This window comes from Lepisosteus oculatus, chromosome 9, assembly GCF_040954835.1.
Source record: "Lepisosteus oculatus isolate fLepOcu1 chromosome 9, fLepOcu1.hap2, whole genome shotgun sequence".
Classification (NCBI taxonomy): Eukaryota; Metazoa; Chordata; class Actinopteri; order Semionotiformes; family Lepisosteidae; genus Lepisosteus; species Lepisosteus oculatus.
The window spans coordinates 36142525-36157871 of NC_090704.1; the positions used below are offsets into that span (position 1 = coordinate 36142525).

The 15347-nt window shown below is 40.3% G+C and overlaps 2 protein-coding genes across 6 annotated transcripts in view; one reads left to right on the top strand and one right to left on the bottom strand.

Moving 5' to 3' along the window:
* Positions 1–7102, bottom strand: part of recql5 (RecQ helicase-like 5) — a 43743-nt gene extending 36641 nt beyond the window's left edge. For both annotated transcript variants that reach the window (XM_015356487.2, XM_015356488.2), the window contains exons 1-7: positions 6468–7102; positions 5455–5576; positions 3919–4434; positions 2966–3062; positions 1541–1652; positions 933–1095; positions 414–496 (exon numbers count right to left, since the gene is read on the bottom strand). In XM_015356487.2, coding sequence (XP_015211973.2) covers positions 414–496; positions 933–1095; positions 1541–1652; positions 2966–3062; positions 3919–4434; positions 5455–5576; positions 6468–6612 — 1238 coding nt within the window. In that variant the 5' untranslated portion in view covers positions 6613–7102. The remainder of the gene's footprint in view (positions 1–413; positions 497–932; positions 1096–1540; positions 1653–2965; positions 3063–3918; positions 4435–5454; positions 5577–6467) is intronic.
* Positions 7103–8227: 1125 nt separating this feature from the next.
* sap30bp (SAP30 binding protein) overlaps positions 8228–15347 on the top strand; it is a 37914-nt gene continuing 30794 nt past the window's right edge. For 2 of the 4 annotated variants that reach the window (XM_069194481.1, XM_015356745.2), the window contains exons 1-3: positions 8229–8372; positions 10009–10124; positions 12650–12697. In XM_069194481.1, coding sequence (XP_069050582.1) covers positions 8243–8372; positions 10009–10124; positions 12650–12697 — 294 coding nt within the window. In that variant the 5' untranslated portion in view covers positions 8229–8242. Of the gene's footprint in view, positions 8373–10008; positions 10125–12649; positions 12698–15347 lie in introns of all 4 variants that reach the window. The other 2 variants (XM_015356747.2, XM_069194482.1) reach the window with 2 other exon arrangements.

The window sequence follows — 15347 nt, forward strand, 5'->3', positions numbered from 1 at the left end:
AATTTTATTTACTTATTTGTGGGGTTTACCCATTTTGTGCTTTGCCTATCATTAAGGAACCATACTGATGGTGTATACTATCAAATACAAATAGTTATCAGTTCAGAATGCAAACATACAGTATTAGTGAACCTAGGAATTAATGACAATACTGTTCTCCAATTATCCTCTCTCTGTGGTGTTTCAAAATTTGATTTGTACAGTATACACATCATTAAATCATTTCACATTCAGCTTTAGGAAGCCCTTTCAAAAAGAGTTTTTTGTCTGGCACTAGTCCCAGACTAAAATAAAACATAGTCCACGTACTTGGATTTCCAATTAGCAATAAAATCTACAGAAGGGAAATAAGTTTGAGCCAAACATTTCCTTTGTCAAATTCAGGAAGCCCTTACTGAAGTGGCATCACTTACCCTGCCTGCTCACAGAAAGCCACCATGGCCTCAAAGTCCTTGATACTGGCATTATCATGTTCCTTCTTTGAGCCACGCACCTTCTACAGAAACAGGGAGAGAAGGACAATATCCTCAGACACCTACAATGTCTATTGCTTCTACAGACCCACAGGACATTTTTCCCAGGTTTCTTCTATGAGATTTTCATGATCCTCTCCAGGCCTCTCTCATCATTCTATCTTGCAACCACTGAATTCATAAACCCTCTTTCAAATTTGATTTGAAAGCAGGAGATTAAAAGAGTTAATACAGAGCAGAAATTAAATGAACCCCTGAGACAGTACATTAAGATTATAGTGATAAGACAGCTTGACTGCTGATGCACACCAGCTACTGCCATGCACAGACAATAACCTCAATAACCCACCACATCTTGTGACACTGCCATGTTTAAAAAAACATCCCACAGAGAAGACTAGAATTGCTCTGTTCCATTCAGGTACTCTTTATGAAAGATCAGGAACAGCTCTGAGTTACCTGGGTGCGAGCAATTTCTTTACCGATGAGGAAGGTCATCTTGTCTCGGTCTGAGGGGGAATAATAAATCCGGCAGCTGGAAGGTGCACCATCTCTGCCTGCGCGCCCCGACTCCTGGTAGTAGCCTGCCAGTGACTTGGCAATGTTCCAGTGGGCTACAAATCTAAAAACACACATGGCCTTTTCAATCATATCAAACATGAAAATGTACAGTTTTTTGAGCACTGGAACGTTGTTACATCTCATCTGCATTTGACACAATAGCGACACAAAGACTTGGCAACATGAACCATCTCTCTCATTCAGGGACAGAGAACAAATGAAGTGGTGTCACACACTTATGCTGGCCAGAGTGCATATGATGTTGAGCTTTCTAACAATTCATCTCTCAGTAGAGGTGTGCTTGATTGTCATTCTTGAGACAGACATGAGACTGATGCATATTTGTACATACTTCAAAACTGCAAGCTTTACTAAAACATAGTAATACAAAACGCCACAGGAGAACTGACACGCTAAGTATGAAGTATTTAACTTTTTCAAATGCAAAATCAATGGATATTTAAAGGTTTAATTCATAGGTTGACAAGAAGAATAGTTACACTGACCTGACATTGGCCTTGTCCACACCCATGCCAAAGCTGACGGTAGCCACAATGACTGGCACTTTGCCCTCCATCCACTCGTTTTGCACAGTTGTGCGGTCATCAGGTTTCAGGCCTGAAAATAATAATAATTCAATTCAATTAATTTTTATATAGCTCCTTTCACAACAAGATTGCCCCAAGGCTCTTAACAATGCAAGTAACCATACGTTTTGTGAATACTGAATAGAAGACCAGAAGACAACGGAGGAGAGGAACCAAAACCTCCTTAGTAAGGAGAAAAGAAACCTCTAGGGGTCCAAGGTCAACTGGATGTCCAACCCCTTTGGGCATGCTAACATTATAAAATAAAAAAAAGGAAATAAATGAATGAGGGTATTAATCCATCCATCCATCCACCATGTCTTCTGTATGTCAGTATAAGTAATTCCTTGCACTTATAGAGCTTTTCTGGACACTCCGCTCAAATCACATTACAGGTCATGGGGGCTCAATCTTCAGCCTAAGTGCACTAATACACTCATCACACATCAGCTATCAGTGGGGAAGACAACAGAGTAATGAAGGGAAATCTGGCCAGGACACCCGAGTAATACCCCTACTCATTTTGAAAATTGCCCTGGGATTTTTTAATGACCAAGGAGAGTCAGGACCTCATTTTTATATCTCACCCGAAGGATGGCGCCTTTTTACAGAACAGTGTCCACTTCACTTCAGTAAAGTGACCTACACAGACCGCAGGGTAAGCCCTCCCTGCTGGCCCCACTGACACCTCTTCCAGCAGCACCGTTAGTTTTCCCTAGAGGTCTCCCATGCAGGTACTGGCCAGGCTCACTCCTGCTTAGTTTCGGTAGATTGCCAGTTGTGAGGTGCAGGGTGGGCGATATAGCCGGTGGCTGGCTTTTAGGCCTGATGAAAAGATCATCAGGCTTTTCGTTTTACTAAATTACCAGATTCCAACAAATCATAAGGACTATGGAAAATTAAAGTTGCTTCCAACCATTCCATTTATTTTTTCCAATAAAGTGGAAAATATTGTGCAGAATGGAGGAAAGAGATCTTGGTCGGAATCATGTGAAAACACGAACTGTATGTCTTTAAATAGTTTAGATACAAAACTCTTCTGTGCTGCTTAGGGGAGGTCCCCTAAATTTGAGCCCCTCGTACTGATAAAAGAGCAAATCAAGAAACTATTACAATCTATGTTGAACAAAAGCCTTTTCTCTCTTAGAAATAACAAGTAGTTTGTTCTGAAACAGGCAAGATCACTGATTTGGTCAATACTAGTAATAACTAAGTGTTACAGATAATCCACAGCTGAAACTTTGAGCTTGTGAAAATGCAGATCTCACACAGCTCTTGTGGACAGCCTCCTCACACAAAGCTAAGCCCAGGGATTTAGCCAAACAAAGGAACTTTGTACCGCACCTGCATGGTAAGGCTTAGCAGAGATTCCCTGGCAAGTGAGCTTGTAAGCCACTTCCTCACAACTCTCTCTGGTCCGACAATAAATAATTCCACAACCCTGAGGAGAAGAGAGACACACACAGATGGATTGGGAATTGTGTTAGAGCTCACATCTCCAATTATAGAATGAAAAAGACAAAATCCAAAAAGCATGTCTAGGATGCTGATGAAAAAAACCATAAAAACTGTTGTTTTCACTTGGCAGACCAAATCAAAAAGCAAAGGCAATACTCTGATTAGAATTCCTGAAGCTTTTCTGTGGTTTTAGATTCCTATTAACGGAACACTACTCACATCTCAACACTGAACAAAACCATTGCTCCACAAATCTTTTTTTTGGACAAGCGCCTGCCTCTTAGCACCCGTGATGGAATTACCAACATTTTCCCCCACAATATTTTACAGTTAACACTACATATATACTGAGCATCACAGGAAACGTATAATTTTGTGCATGCATGTGCTGTATATTTTTAGGAAAATGAACTCTATGGATTTTTACATGGATTTTGTATATTGATCATATTTGTCACAACATTTTGATTAACTGATAAAATTCATCAATGAGTCTGCATCTGTGTTACTGGCATTCAGAAGAATATGTTAATTTTTGCATATAAAAAGATCATATGATGGAGAGATCCAGGTGTGACAGTCTGCGCAGGAGTCCCTAGTAATGTGTGGATAACTGCTCTCCAGACATGATTAATACTGAACATGAGTGGGCTGGCAAGACAGAAAAGGTGGTAAGGACCCTGGATTTTAGGATTAAATGAAAGAGAGAGCGAGAGTGGGAGTAAAAATGAGAGAGCATGTCTGAGACAGAGGATGGAGAGGGGCTGAATTAGTGGATGAGAACAACTGAAAGGGAATGAGGAAATTAAGGAGTGATAGAATGATAGAAGGATAATTACCCCAGCTGCAGTCTGGCCTCCCAGGGCATTAGTACAGAAGCCATGCAGGTGGGCAAAGGGGTCAGGGAGCAGGTCCCGGAAGATGACATCGTAGAACAGGTTGCTCCGGAAGACAGAGGTCTTGAAGGTGAGGGGTTGGCGCAGACAAAGGGAGTGTGCAATATCCTCCTGTACCCTCTGGTTTGCTGTGGCTGTGAGGGCCACGCAAGGCACCCCTGGCAATTGGTTGCGTAGTTCACCCAGCTTCAGGAAGCTGGGGCGGAAGTCGTGGCCCCACTGGGAGACACAGTGAGCCTCGTCCACCACCAGGTAGGACAGGAGGCCACGGGAGAGCAGCGAGGCCAGGCAGGGCTGGAAGGATGGGGATGCTGCCATTTCCGGGGTGATGTACAGGAGCTTGAGGCGAGGGCTGCCACTCTCGAGGTCTGCCAGGACCTTCTTCCGCTCCTGCACTGAGGTTTTGGAGTTCATTGTGCAGCTAGCCACTTTCAGAGCCAGCAGGTGGTCTATCTGATCCTGTAAGTGAAGCAAGATAATAATATAGAAACAAACGTGTAATGGAGAAAGACGATATTGCTCGGTTTCTAAAAAAGAAAATATCTAACACTTGAAATGATGTGGATTTTGAAGTTAGGATCCTGGAAGGGACTGAGAAAGAAACAGCAAGCTCATTCCTCTCAATCAGTGCACCAGGACAAACGCTGCACAGTGTTTTTATTGTGCACAGTGTGATATTCTTAATTTTGGAAAGAAAATGTGCCTTTACGACGAAAGTAGTAATTGTTCATATCTCTGCCGTGTAGTTCTATCAAACTGGAAGTCAACATTATTACCTACGTCTAGTTAGGGCTAGTTACTACGTAGGACTATCTCTGTAGAATACTATACTACTGTAGAATACTGTACTATGTAGGATAGTAGCTGAAAGATCCAAGTATCTCTTCCAGTCACTTCTTAAAAGAAGCCAGGGCAGCTTGATCCAGACCTCCATAACCTTTTGTGTAAAGTGCTTTGTGTACTCGGTTACAAACATCCTTTCCAATAATGTCCACTTGTATCCTATGATTTGTGTTTCATCATTGATTCTGAAGAATTAATATGGATTAATTTTGTCAACACCTTTCTAGATTTTGAATACCTAAACCAGGCCCTCTAGAAATCTTCCACATTTAAGATTAAAACATTTTTTAATCTTTCAGCCTGTCAGTACCGAATGTTCCTTTTAGTATATGAATGTATGTATTTGCCCTTCTCTGTACTGATTGAAGTGTAGTACTATTTTTGTAACGTGGTGACTTAAATTGGCCACACTATTCTAAATTAGGTCTTACTGTTAGGTATGTTGTACAATGATGTAAACTTTATACTTTTAACTCTATATCCTAACATTTTGTTTGGCTCTTTTATTCTTTCCCACAGAATCATTTTAGGATTCAGACAAATACATCAAGGTCAGTTTAGGGATTCCAGTTTGTTCATTTGTATGTTTTTGCTTGGATACAGATAAGATTCCCAGGGTGTCAGCCATCTAGTTACCTGAATGAGTGCAATAAGAGGGGAGATGACCATGGTGATCCCTTTGGTCAGGACAGCTGGCAGCTGGTAGCAGAGGGACTTCCCAGCACCAGTGGGCATGCAAACAAACACATCCTTCTCTCCTGCAGAGCCAGAATACAAAGTAAAGGAAAAGTCACCACAGCACCCTTAAACCACTAAGAAGACCAAATTAAGTCCAACTGCTTTTTCACAACACTGCCACAAGACCACTGTCAAGCCACCTCCTTTATAGTACAAGGTAACAGATACTTTCTCTTCCCAGTCTGACGACATATAGATCTGCATTTCAAAGTGTTCTACGTCACACTTCATTTTCCATCTCAGTAATTCGAATAAATGAAAGAAAAATGATTTCCAATTGAACTGCCAGAACAGAAGACTGCTTTTACAGAAGAGTTGTCTTGAATGCAAATAATAACATTGCAGTCCACAGCAATCCTACGTGTGGTCTATCCCATCCACGCCTATATAGTTACACAAATAGCACACAGTTATATTTATCAGAATAATTGTCAATTGAATTAATTATTAGTTGGAGAAAATTTGAGCAGACTGGATTTGAAGGACCCTTACATAATTTCAGAAATGTTAATTATATTGCTAGGTATACAGTACTTGTGTTACGTATTTAAAAACACTTATTCACTTGTTGTCATATATGCTGCACTCATTACATTACAGCTAGCATTTAATACATTGAAAGATATTCTGGCCGTTCGTACATACTGTACGGATTCTTCACTTCATATTGGCCTATATACAATATTTTTTCTCCAGATAAACCTGAAAAGGCTCAAAACACTATAGAACGTGTATTTTACCTTCAGTACATCTACAAAATTAATATGAAACATCTACTGACCTGATTTAAAATTTAAGATTTAATAACTTGAATTAGCTGCTTAAATAATAATAGTCTTGTTTCAATCCCATACAGACCTTTCCAGTACAATTCACCAACTACAGTTTAGCTTTTATAATCACTGGATTACCCTGCAGCACCGCCCTGGTTGCCTTCTCCTGTAGCGATGATCGGAACGAGTCGAACCCAAACACATCCTTCAGAGTCCGGAGGATTTTGCAGTTCGGGTTGATGGTGGGAGGGGCCGATGAGCTCTTCTTTTTAGCAGGATGCATTTCAAATTCCTTTGCATGTAATATTTGTTTTGGTTTATTTCTTATTCAATACATAAAGTTCTCCTTTCCCAAGTTAGATCACGTCTTTTCAAATGATAATACTTATCTGCCACAGCGAAATCATCGCCAGATAAAATGTATATTTGTCCCTCCAAAGGATTTTCTTATTTTTGTTAGAGGAACCAGAGGACACAAAATACTGAAACTGATAGTACTGTAAGCTACCTTCACCATTTCACGGCCTACATTAGCTAAACACCTTTAGTTTTCGGGAACGAAACGAGAATGGTGGTTATCCTGTTACACTTTAAGCAAAAACTGACGTAACGACGGTATAAAAATGAATGAAAACCATACAAGCTATTTGCAATGTGTTTTTTGTAAGTAATTATTAATTATAACAACAAACATTTCAAGCTATTGTAGTGTCAACAATTTAGAAAAAGTATAAAAATCTCCATTCATCACACGCCGCGTCCAACTTTTTGTTTTCCAAACTTCTTAGGCGCTTATAGATGACATCACGCCACGTAACCTGATGTAAAATCATATCTCTCCCGCTTAATTTAATGTACAATAAACCATAGACATTTTAAAATATTTCTGATGTGCTTAGCCTACGTTTATGTGACCCTTCACCCACTGAATCGTATTTAATCGTATCTAATTTAATAAATTGCCTGTTGTTGCACATGCGCGAAGGACAACCTGTGTGACAGAGCAACTTGTGAGCTGTAGACCGTAGCTTCCTTCTTGTGTCTTGATTTGAATCGATACTGTGTTGAATGATTTGGGAAACCACGACCTCCTTCGCAACAAAGTGCAACAGCCTTGCAACTAGGTCAAGCCCTGGATTACCATGTAGCAGATTTCCAGAGGCTTGCATTACTAACTCTTTGTGCATCCACCCACTCACAGTCCTCGTTTTGTATGACACATACGTAAATTAATTTTACTGTAGAGTTAAATTAAGGAATAATCAAGGTGGTGAATGTGATAAACAGTTAATGTATTGTAGGGACCTTTTCATTAATAATTCCTAACAAAATAAAAAAAAATATTAATTATGTTATGTAGAAATTATGTAGTTGTTACACATTTGGCATATCGCAAGGATTATTTGATAACAACAGCTATAGCAAACGTGATGTCTGCTAATGGTGATATTTTTTACCATTGTTGTTAATAATAATAATTGTCCTAGCATACATAAAAGATACAAAGTACAAAATATCATATTTATTTACAACAAGCACACAATAAAACAAGGGCCAAGGACAAACTTGAAAAGCAACGCAACAGCTCCAGACTAAACGCAATAGGACAGACTGTACAGCATGTATAGTGGTATCTGGATACCAAGCAGAGACTAAGGCAGACTAAGGCTTTTTTTGTCCGCATGGACTTGGAGCAGCATACAATCAACACTGACAGCCTCACAGTCAAGGAAGGTCTAAATACTACAAGCTAAGTTTATTTTGTTATAGACCAGCACAGCCACTAACGTCCAGTCATTTACTGGTTGCTAGGAGCGAAGAAGCTAAGGCTTGTGAGTCCATACTGCAGATAGATGACGTTAACCAATGAGAAAAGTCTTATTTTTTTAAGGCCAGCGGGGTGGCGCACAGTGATGACGCCTTTGGGGCGACCGGGAAGAACTGTGGTAAAGGCAATGGCGAGTGGAAAGAAAAGCACATTACTGTCGTCCTTAGCGGCTTACGAATCGGAACAGGAGTCAGATACAGAGAATGAGGAACCTGGTAAGGATCGAACTTCAGTGTGTCGGTGTTTTGGAGCTGTTTGTGCGCTGCACTTTGAGGTTAGCGTTTGTGATGTAGACGTAGCTGTGGCGATCGATTCACTTCAGTAGACAACACTGCAGCATGCTTCTTTTTTTCATTTCTTCACTGTATGTATACCCCAAATAGGTTCTTAGACAGTGTAGAAAGATTTAAGAATTATTAAGAATTTAAATTTATTTGGAATTTCTGTTTTCAAGGAGTTAATTTTTTAGGATTCTAGAATTTGTCTGGCCGACATAGGTAGTTTTCTTAAGGCCAAAACAGAAAAAAAGCGTAATCATGAGATAATATATCTTAACATAACTTCAAAACTTCAATACCTGAAAGCTGAGACAACATCTATGTATTAGGCCTATAATCAGTGCAGTTTTTGCAACAGTGGAGCGTATGCTTATAAATAGCCTTCTACCAATTGCACGCAACCTCCTGAAAAAGTTATTATTCGTTTTGACATGAATAAATTGTTTCAGAAACGTTACACCGGTGAGATGTAGAATGTTCCAACCTGCTGTGTTGGAATTTGAAAGTAGCAAAAATAGCTCCTCTGTTCGAAAACCAACGGTGATTATGTCAGCGTAATTTACTTCCCAGATATGTTTCTACGACGCATCACGTGTATAATTTTGCCATATACAGCACCTGTTCTATTCCACACTGGAAAAATATAGGTATGTTTAATAATAAAAACAGGAAATTTATATTAATAGCCAGTGCATTTTCAAATGTAGTGCCGATTGCAAATCAAGCTTCCCGGTTTCATGACACAAAGATAAAACCATTTTAGATTTAACAATCCGCAGCAAATTCTGTTTGTTGTATGTCCTAGTTTGTTTGTGGTTGTCAGCAGTTATCTCAGGTTTTAGGCTATAGCATACCTGGGAGAAACACAAACCTGACAGGACAGTTAGCATGCGAAGGAGGAGAAGCACATCTCCCGATAATCTTTCCACAAGCCTGCAGGTGCCCTGGAAGTAAGGAGAGCTGGGGTCACTGCTGAGGAGATAGAGAGGCTTTACTAATCCCAGCCCCTCTTGTCACTTGGGAATCCTTATATATTCTTACCCACTGTTATTAACTTGACATGGGTCTGAACCTGTGGCATCTGAGCTGTAGACTTCAGCCTGTGTTTAGATCAGTCACCTTTTCCTGGTTTCCCCATCTGGGGTGACTGTTGAAATTCTTTTCAGCCAGTTAATTACCACTTTTAAGATTTTAGAATTGCTTCCTAAATTATTCTTTATTTTAAACACAGCAGCTCTCTCAATTGTGATGTTTAATCCATTGTGTTTGACTTTATCCAAGATCTTAACTTATTGTACTTCAGGAGTTATTGCCTTAATGCTTCAGAATTATAATTATACTCTAGATCTGCAGTTGGTGGTCCCTATATGTCCATCCAGTTAATTATGTCAGCATAACTTACTTCCCAGAAATGTTTCTACAACACATCCCACAGTGTAATTGTAACCTTTACAGCACCTGTTCAGTTCCACACCAGAACACACCATTATTGAAAAAGATCTTCCTTTATGTTGAGAGAAAGACCTCTGTAGTTGGCAGTTCCTGAGCCTGAGTGCTTGTCTGTGTTTTCCAGACAGTCGCAAAGGACTCGTCTCAGCAGGATATGGAAAAAACAATGCCAGTTATATGGATGAAGAGGATCGGAGGGACTCTGGTGACGAGGACAGTGGAGACAGCTCCAGAAATTCGGTGAGTTAGCGGGAAGCACTGAAAATGCATGAAACCTTCAAACATCTGAGCAAAGAAAAAAAACAATTTTCCTCAGGAAATAATTTTAAAAGATTAAAAACTAGCATGGGCGGAATGACTATGCTGTGCTATTGGATTGCTGCTGCATGACACAGGCTGAAGAAGTTGTGAATGTTTGCCATGAAATTAGCCTCAGTTACATGGTAACAAATATGTAATGGTAAATGATAGAAATTTGAGATAAGAATAGCCATCCCATTGGCAGTGAGGGATAATTACAAGCTTGGATAGTGTCATTAAAAACGGCTGAGAGTTTGAGGGAAATTGTGATTCAGTGATCATTTGAACATTGAAAAGATAAACAAATGCAGCTTTTATAACCATCTCCTCCAAAAAGGAAAGAGGTAATATCTCTTGGATGTGTGTAGATCCTATATTCCAACCTTCTTTTACACTGTATTGATTTCCAAAACATGAGGATAGGTGTTGCATACCATCAGCAACCGGAGACACTGGTTTCTCCTTTTAACAAGGGGTTTTCAAAGTATTCTGATTTTTGAATTCCTAGAACCTCGTCTAAATGATAAAATATCCAGGGGTAATAATACTTTGTTCTGAATGTAGATGTATTGTTCACTTTCTTCTTAACCTTAAGAGAGTAAAAGATCAGTAGGAAGAATAAGAGTTTATTTTATAGAACTATCAGTTTATAGAAGGATCCTTTGGATGCTTCAAATTGTAGGAAATGTTAGTTAAGGAATTCATGACTTTTAGGTCTGTTCTGTTAAATCTTCATTATTATGCTATATATGATAGCAAAATAAGTTACTGGGGCAGATAGTTGAAGGTGGCTGTTCTCAGTCTGGGAGGGGGCACTGTGAAAGCCTGGAGGAGAATGGGTTGGCAAGTAGTTGGGACAGAGATGTGGCAGCACTTGAAACGTGACTTTGTCCAGCTCCTTTACAAGCAAAGCAGGTACCTCATAAAGAATGTGTGGTGGTTGCTAGGCGACCAAGCGAATCCTGTCTAGCCGTTCGCGTGAGAGATACGCTCTGTCCTTCGACTTGGGGCACAGTCGGTGCAAGCAGCCACATGCACCATTTTAACCTTTTTCAGGGCTACAGCTAAAATATTGGGGAGGGTGAAAGCAAAAACACATTGCAGAAATGGGGCAGGAGTTGAAAAGGGCTCCGTCTCTGGTTCCTGGTAATTGAATCATAGGTGAGGGTGCTGTGGCCAAGCCATCCTTCCTGTCACATCCTGCTGTGCTAAATAAACATTGATGACTGCCTGCACCAAGCGAGTTGTCGTACCCTTGAGCGGGGCTGTAATAGTATGGTCATTGTAAACAACCATCTATTCTTCCTTGACATGGAAAGGGAAGGATTACATTAGAATTAGAAGAAGCTGTGGTCAGAGTGCAAGGGCGAGCTGTTGAAAGACTGCTGAGAGTTGAGCAGGTACTTCTTCACTCTGGGAAAGAGGGAATATGCTTGTTACTGCTACGTGATGTAAGACAGAGAAATAAAACATGACATGAGGACCATCACCATCACGCAGGGAGTCTCACAAGCAACACGCAGATCACATATGCTGAAATTGCAGCTGCTTTAACATTTTGAAATGGCAAGTGGAACAGGTTTCCTCTCGCAGTCCGAAGACATTCTGGTTGGTTGATTGACTTCTGGGGAAATTAATCCTTGTGTATGTATGTTTGTGTCTGTCTATGAGTGCTTGCCTTATGCATTTAAAAGTGAAAGACTGAACATGAGCACTCAAAATCTTAGTTCTGAGTGTTTCCTCCTGGTCTCAGCTGTCGTTAATCATTCGTTATACATTTTAGAACTAAGTCTTTTTCCAGCTTCTTAAGTCACTTGGTTTTAATGTTACGTAAAGTTTGAAGTATTCCACCAGTACTGACGCTCTAGACTCTGCATTTCAAATAAGCAGAAGAACAGCTGATTGTTCACTGCAGTGTTCAGGCTTGTCTCTGACCGGGATATTGGATCCTAGGAGACAGCACTGGAAACAAGTGTGTCAGTTAAGTACCGACCTGAATGACATATTCCGTTCTGCTCTGTGCTGAACATTACCAACTATTCTGTGTGAGATTACATCACCTGAGACATTTAACTAGAAAACTAATCCCCCATTCCCCTAACAACTCATTAAGAAAAGTTTTTAGTTGTGTTTTATTCTTCCCCTATTCGTCCTCCAACTCTTTCATATATGATGAACTTAAGTAGTGCAAAACCAAAACAGAATAAAAAAAAGATTAATATTTAAGCGCAAAAATGAACATGATGGGAGTACAGTGCTAAACACAGCAAAATCCCGCTCCCAGTGCCGAATTCCATGATTACAGCATGAAGGAAATTGGCAGCCCTGCATTTGTTTTGCCTTTGAAGAATTCAACTGAAGAACATGTTTCTGCCTCCAGCGCTGCTGGCATGCTGCGCCCTCTCCTCCCACCCTGATGCCAGCGCCCTCCCCTCCTTTAACCCTTTGCATTCTTGTCTTTATAGGAAGAGGACGATTCAGACCTCGATGGCCTTGACGCAGATGATGCAAAGGTATTTCAGCCCCCACCCCCTTGGAGTTCACTGGGGTGGGGGGAACTGTAGGAAGCTTTTGGTCAGCTATAAAGTCTATTCATTGTCCATTAGTCATTACACTATAAAGTTGTGGCATTGCACTGGTCTACTGCTAATGTGGACTTGAATCCATTCATCCATTTTCTAAGAGCTGATTGAGTCCAGAAACTAGTTAACCTACCAGTATGTCTTTGGACTGTGACAGGAAACCTACATGAACCCGGGGAGAACGTACATAATCCATGCAGATGGCACCCCAGTAGCCAACCAAGTCTACTTTTCTTGAACAAAAAATCCATCTCCATTACATCAGTAGTGTTCCTTAATTATAGTACAGAAAAGGAGTTGGCCTGAGTTTTCATATTGCAATGCTAAACAGCTCAGTTATATAGCAGAGGTGGTAATGGACATCATTATATTCCAACTTGATGTACAGATGCCTTAACTGGTGCCCTGTCAGTATAGTAAATAGCTATGAAAGTGCTCTATGACAAGTTGTTGTGAGAGCACTAAACAAAAAAATGAAAATAATTTGAAAATTGAAAGGGCAATAGAAGGTTATGTCTGGCTTTTTAAATTTTTGGGGAATTTTAATTCTCTTGTAGTCAAGCACATATATAAGTCCAAAGAGGCAAAGCACTGCTTCTCAACAAAAAAGCAATGTTAATGCTTTATCTTTCTTGAAATACTGCCTTGTGAATGTTGTACACAGTCTGACTGACAGGTGTTGCAGCAGCCAGTCTTGTGTTGCAAAGAGTTTAGAGTCAACAGGTGTGTCATTTGCAGTATGTGAAAGGAACAAGAACTAAGAACTTCTAATAGCCTTGATGACTTCAGATTATGGGCACAAATTAAGTCACTTTGGCAGGGTGCTGTTGAGTATTGGTGTTATTAATGACTAAACATTTCTGACCAAAAGAGATGGATCAGTCATCTCTGTTCCTATTGAGTCACAGTTGCTTGATTTGATATCTGATTGTGTATCCTTGTATCAGATCTCCACTGTGTTAACCCTGGCTGTATACCTATTGTCCCAGCAGATGCACATCTTTGCAATAGAATGTTAGGGGTGTGGTAATCTTTTTGCAATCACCATAACATGCCTATCCTTTGAACCAGCCATCAAAACACATTTTAACTATGAAGCAACACCTGACAACCCTCTACACTGATAAACAAGCTAATTAGTTATGCAAATTAAGCTGCAAGTGTTGAATATAAAATCAGTTACATGTTTAGCCTGTCAGCTAGGATAACCTTGATCTTGTGTGGGTGGACAGTCATTATAATGATTATTGTTAATTTGATTTAATGTTTTTATCTTTTTGGCTGTTATAAATATATTTGCCAGCATCCTCGTAGGTGAATCAAAGTAATACAAACAATTAACAGCAAATGAAGTTATTTATTGAATGCAACTTCAAGTATTGGAGAGAGTTACAAATAGAAACTGGTGGTAGATACAGTGTATATACAGAAGAAAAATTATTCTAAGGAATATACTAAGGAAATTATTTACATACTATTAACTTGCAGTACATATAGCAGTACACCAGTTTGCTCTAGTAACAACCTAAAAGCGTCATGACTGATTATGGCTGGAATGAAGTCGGCTGCGTTTGTGGCAACCTGGTTGTTCCCTTGGGGAGCAGCAGGTTAAAGAAGCTGGTGGTGGTGAAGTGGATAATCGGACAGAGGAAGGAGGTGATCATGTTTATTTTAAAAAAAGCTGGAATCCAGTTAATTTTGACCTTACACCATTGGTTATTTTAATTTGTGACTTGGTTCACCTCTGCAACCTGGTAGCAATACATCAGACTCCTGTTTCACTCTGCAAGCTGTTTTCAGTTCCCCCAAAGAGCAGTTCGCAAGACTCCCCAAACTTTGGGACTTAACATTTCCTTTTGTTGGATGCAGGTGGTTTTCATTGTTGACACCCTGCCGACATTCTGCACCTTTGCTTGTCACTTATCATCAATAGCACTACTTTCTCACATCAGCAAAATGGAAGACTCTCCTGCTTGCTTGTGAAGCTTAGAAAACTGCCAGCTGTCTTCTTTGAACCCACACAAGTACAGATATCTCGTCCTGCAACTCGCCACTGGCAGCCCACTGAAGCTCAGCAGGGGTGAACCTGGCCAGTTCCTGGATGGGAGACCTCCTGGGAAAAACTAAGGTTGCTACTGGAAGGGGTGTTAGTGGGACCTGTAGGGGGTACTCATCCTGTGGCCTATGTGGGTCCTAATGCCCCAGTATAGTGATGGGGACACTATACTGTGAAAGGTGACATAGAACCAAGGTCCTGCAACACCATGGTCATTAAAAATCCCGGGGTGTTTCTCAGATTGAGTAGGGGTATTTACCTTGGCATCCTGGACAAATTTTCCCCTGGCCTTTACCAATCATACAAAGGAACAAGTAATAGGTTTATTCCATGCTGAAAAAAAGAAGAAAGAGAACACAACGTTTCGGCCGTGGAGCCTTCTTCAGGTGTGGTTTGACACCTTCTTCAGGTGTCAAGCCTTCTTGACACCTGAAGAAGGCTCCACGGCCGAAACGTTGTGTTCTCTTTCTTCTTTTTTTCAGCATGGAATAAACCTATTACTTGTTCCTTTGCAGCCTACGCATG